The sequence below is a fragment of the Lactuca sativa genome, chromosome 8, assembly GCF_002870075.4.
Source record: "Lactuca sativa cultivar Salinas chromosome 8, Lsat_Salinas_v11, whole genome shotgun sequence".
NCBI lineage: Eukaryota > Viridiplantae > Streptophyta > Magnoliopsida > Asterales > Asteraceae > Lactuca > Lactuca sativa.
This window is the reverse complement of record NC_056630.2, coordinates 35,314,733-35,318,664: the sequence shown is the minus strand read 5'-3', so window position 1 is coordinate 35,318,664 and position 3,932 is coordinate 35,314,733. Positions and strand designations below refer to the sequence as shown.

The 3,932-nt window shown below is 34.8% G+C and overlaps 1 protein-coding gene across 1 annotated transcript; it reads right to left on the bottom strand.

Annotated features, from left to right (window-relative positions):
• Positions 1 to 366: 366 nt before the first annotated feature.
• Positions 367 to 3,655, bottom strand: LOC111878432 (catalase). Its single transcript, XM_023874935.3, has 8 exons — positions 3,510 to 3,655; positions 2,744 to 2,840; positions 2,337 to 2,614; positions 1,482 to 2,258; positions 1,304 to 1,393; positions 1,132 to 1,199; positions 931 to 1,024; positions 367 to 627 (listed from the first exon to the last, which is right to left on the bottom strand). The coding sequence occupies exons 1-8, from the start codon at positions 3,522 to 3,524 to the stop codon at positions 568 to 570; spliced, it is 1,479 nt and encodes a 492-aa protein (XP_023730703.1). The 5' UTR covers positions 3,525 to 3,655; the 3' UTR covers positions 367 to 567.
• Positions 3,656 to 3,932: the final 277 nt, after the last annotated feature.

Here is a 3,932-nt window from a genome sequence, read left to right as displayed (position 1 = left end):
TCATTGTCGGATCAAGCTAACAAACGTTTAGCTAATTTAAATCTTTAAAACTAGATAATAGTTGCAACTAAACTATTTGCAAAAACAATATTATTTTCTATGATTCAAAGATTATTTGTCTTCCTACATAAAAAATGCTGGTTATTGTTAACACTCAAGACCAATCCTAAACTGATTAATTAACCCCATACCGAATTACCTAAACTGATCACACTTTATCACAAGAATGAAGAATCAGATCAACAACTTCCAACATCACCAAAAATTCAACATGAACATGATGAAAAGGGCTAATAGTTTCATGCAAATTTAAACCCATTAATTCATAAAGATAATATAGAAATGCAAACGTATAACACAAATTCATGACAAAAGAATTTATAACATTTGACTTATTTTTATTTGGAAGAAGCAATCACATCATTAGCATCATGCAAAGTTATTCCACATTACAACCATTAAAGAAACGACTCCAACACCAATTCGATAACAACACATTCGACTCAAACAAACTTATCTAAACTATTTTGTATACCACAACCCAAAGGCTTTTTCCAATTTTACCCTTCAGTAACTTGGCTTCACATTCAAGCGAGAAGCTATCTTTTGCCCCAGAGACTTGTCAGCCTGCAACAACATTCCATTTTTTTTGTAAATTGTAAGAATTTAAAACATTCATCTTTGAGCAAATTACAAAAATGGTCCCTGTACTTTTTGATTCTTACTTTGTTTTAAGTTTTAGTCCAAAATTGAAACTTTTTTTTTCTTCCAATTCTGGTCCTTATTTCAAGGTTTTATATCGATTTTGAACCTTGCAATAAGGATCAAAACTGAAAAACGTTTTAGCTTCAGAAAGCACAAGGACAAGTTTTGTAATTTACTCTTAATCTTTTGTAGATTATTTGGATTTAATTTATTAATATTTCGAACCTGAGACCAGTATGAAATCCAAATTGTGCGGATCTCATGGGTGACCCGCGGGTCAGACAGAGCACCAACAATTCTGTTAATGAACCGTTCTTGTCTGTAAAAGAATTAAGAAAAAAAAAAAAAAAAAAAAAAAAAACTACATTAGTTTATTGATGAAATTAAAAAAAAAATAAAAGAAATTTGAGAAAAAAATATAAAAACCTGTCTGGAGCAAAGGATCTGTATCTCTCTCCTGGCTGCTTGAAGTTGTTCTCTTTCTCAATCACACACTACAATTATAATTTACAAGTGTTGGAAAAAATTAATTATTTTGCCCATTTTAGTAACAATTTGAACAAAAATTTTAAAAGAAAAATAGAATAAATAAACTGACCTTATCACGCTTTCCTGACAGCCTAACAGGAGGAATAGGGTACTGTTCAGCATGGCGAGCAGGGTCGTGTCTTGAAGGGAAGTAATTGATCTGAACGAATAAAAAGATTATAAAATTAACAAAACTCAAAAAACCATATTTATTATTTTTATAAAAATATAAGTATAGAAAAACATACCTCCTCATCTCTATGCATGAAGTTCATGAATCCATCATGGTGATTATTATGATGAGCACATTTAGGAGCATTTGCAGGAAGCTGCAAATAGTTAGGTCCAAGGCGATGTCTTTGTGTATCAGCATAAGAGAAAATACGTGTCTGAAGCAGTTTATCATCAGAATAATAAACACCAGGAACAATAATAGCAGGACAAAACGCCAGCTGTTCATTCTCAGCAAAAAAGTTATCAATGTTCTTGTTCAAAACCATCCTCCCCACAGGCTGCAATGGCAGAATATCTTCAGGCCATGTCTTGGTGACATCAAGAGGGTCAAAGTCAAACCTATCTTCATGATCAGGGTCAATGGTCTGAATGAAAAGCTTCCATTCAGGATAGTTTCCAGCTGCAATGGAGTCATAAAGATCTTGTGTTGCATGGCTGTGATTGGCTCCACCAACTTTGATTGCTTCATCTTCTAGAAGACTCTTGACCCCACATGTTGGTTTCCAGTGGAATTTTACATAGTATGCTTTTCCAGCTTTGTTGATTAGGGTGTAGGTGTTGACTCCTGAGCCTTCCATGTGGCGATAATCTTGTGGGACACCAATGTCATCTTGAAGGAATGTGAACATGTGTAGACTTTCAGGATGATGAGAAAAGAAATCAAGAACTCTCCAGTCTTCTTGGATGTGAGACTTAGGGTTTGGTTTCAAAGCATGAACCATGTCTGGAAATTTCATCCCATCACGAATAAAGAACACTGGGAAATTGTTCCCCACCAAATCAAAATTTCCCTGCAAGTGTCAATAAGAAGATATAAGATAATTGAGAGGGGGTAGGGGGTAGGGGGTAGGGGAGGGGGGGTCCTTTACCTCTCTGGTGTAGAACTTTACTGCAAAGCCTCTAGGGTCTCTGAGAGTTTCAGGGCTTCCACGTTCATGGATAACAGTGGAGAAACGAACAATGACAGGAGTTTGGACACCAGGGGCACGAAGAAAGTCAGCACATGTGAGGCCAGAAATGTCATGTGTGACCTCGAAAAAACCCTTTGCACTGGCACCTCTTGCATGGACAACACGTTCAGGGATGCGTTCTCTATCAAAGTTGGCTAGTTTCTCCACTAAATGGTAATCCTCAAGAAGGATTGGGCCTATAATATGACAAAAGAGGAATTATGATTAGTGGATGAGATTTATATTCACATAACCTAAGATGAAAGAGTCCAACAAGAAATTCCAAGTTTGATGAGAAGAAGATGACAGATACCAAACTTAAGTACCTCTTGTGCCAACTGTCAATGATGAGTTGTTGTTGTAAATTGGAGCACCAGAATTGGTAGTCCAAAATGGGGCATTGTAAGCACTTGAAGGCCGATACTGCATCAGCCAAAAAGGTAAAATCTATGAGTAAGTAGAACTATGGTATGCAAAATTGTAGGGTGTGATATGTGTAATATCAGAATATCAGCACAATAGATAAGTTAATCCCCAAAAAAAAAAAACATTGATATTGCAATTTGATACAAGGTTAAAGAATCAAGTGTTCCTACGGATTGATATATGCAAAACAGAAACTCGGCTGATAAAAGAAAGCTAAAAATTGGATCTTAAGTTGCTCAAATGAATAGGCAATCTAGAAATTACCTATATAACATGGAATCAGAGCTTCACTCCGTATCTTAAAATAAAACCATAGAAAAATCAAATTTATTCTTTATTAAAAGGAAACATACATGGATGGAACTGCTTGTGAATCGAATTCGATCACTACAGTTCAAAATCAACATGCTTTCAATCTGATGATTTAGGGCAAAAGTAATCTAATTCAGGAAAAACCTTCACCTCAATCATCAATAATCAATTGAATCAAAAACTACGCAAAAGCAAGTGGTCAAACATGTATATCAATTCAAATACAACAAATTGCAATATATAAATCATATAACCTAACAAACACGATTCATATAGAGATAAGTGAGTCAAAGAGTTGCGGAAACAGCACTGAAGTAGTACATAAGCTTCAAAAACAGTATACGAGAGTTCTACCTTGTAAGGATCCATGGATGTGAGGGTGGATGAAAGCTGTGATGATTTCTTGTGGAAGAGACTCTTTTGCTCTTACGAAATGTTGATAGACTTTTTATATACAAGCGGTTTGGGGTTAAGTTTTAGCCTCTAGGAACAAAAAATAAAATTTTCTCAATTATCTTCTTCTATTTTTCGCGTGCATTCAAAATATCATGAGAAAATGATATTGTATTTATCACTCCTTTTATCTCGTGTGCCGGTTAAAAGATATGGTTGGCTCAATTTACACTCAAATGACTTAAATCAGTTACGTTTACGAAGTTATTTAAAGTGAAAAAAAAAATATCTGTTATTATAAAATCTACAGGCTTTATCTTTTGGCACAATGTCCAAGGAGAAGTGTCGATTTCTACCAACAATATGGAAGCAGAAAATAATACA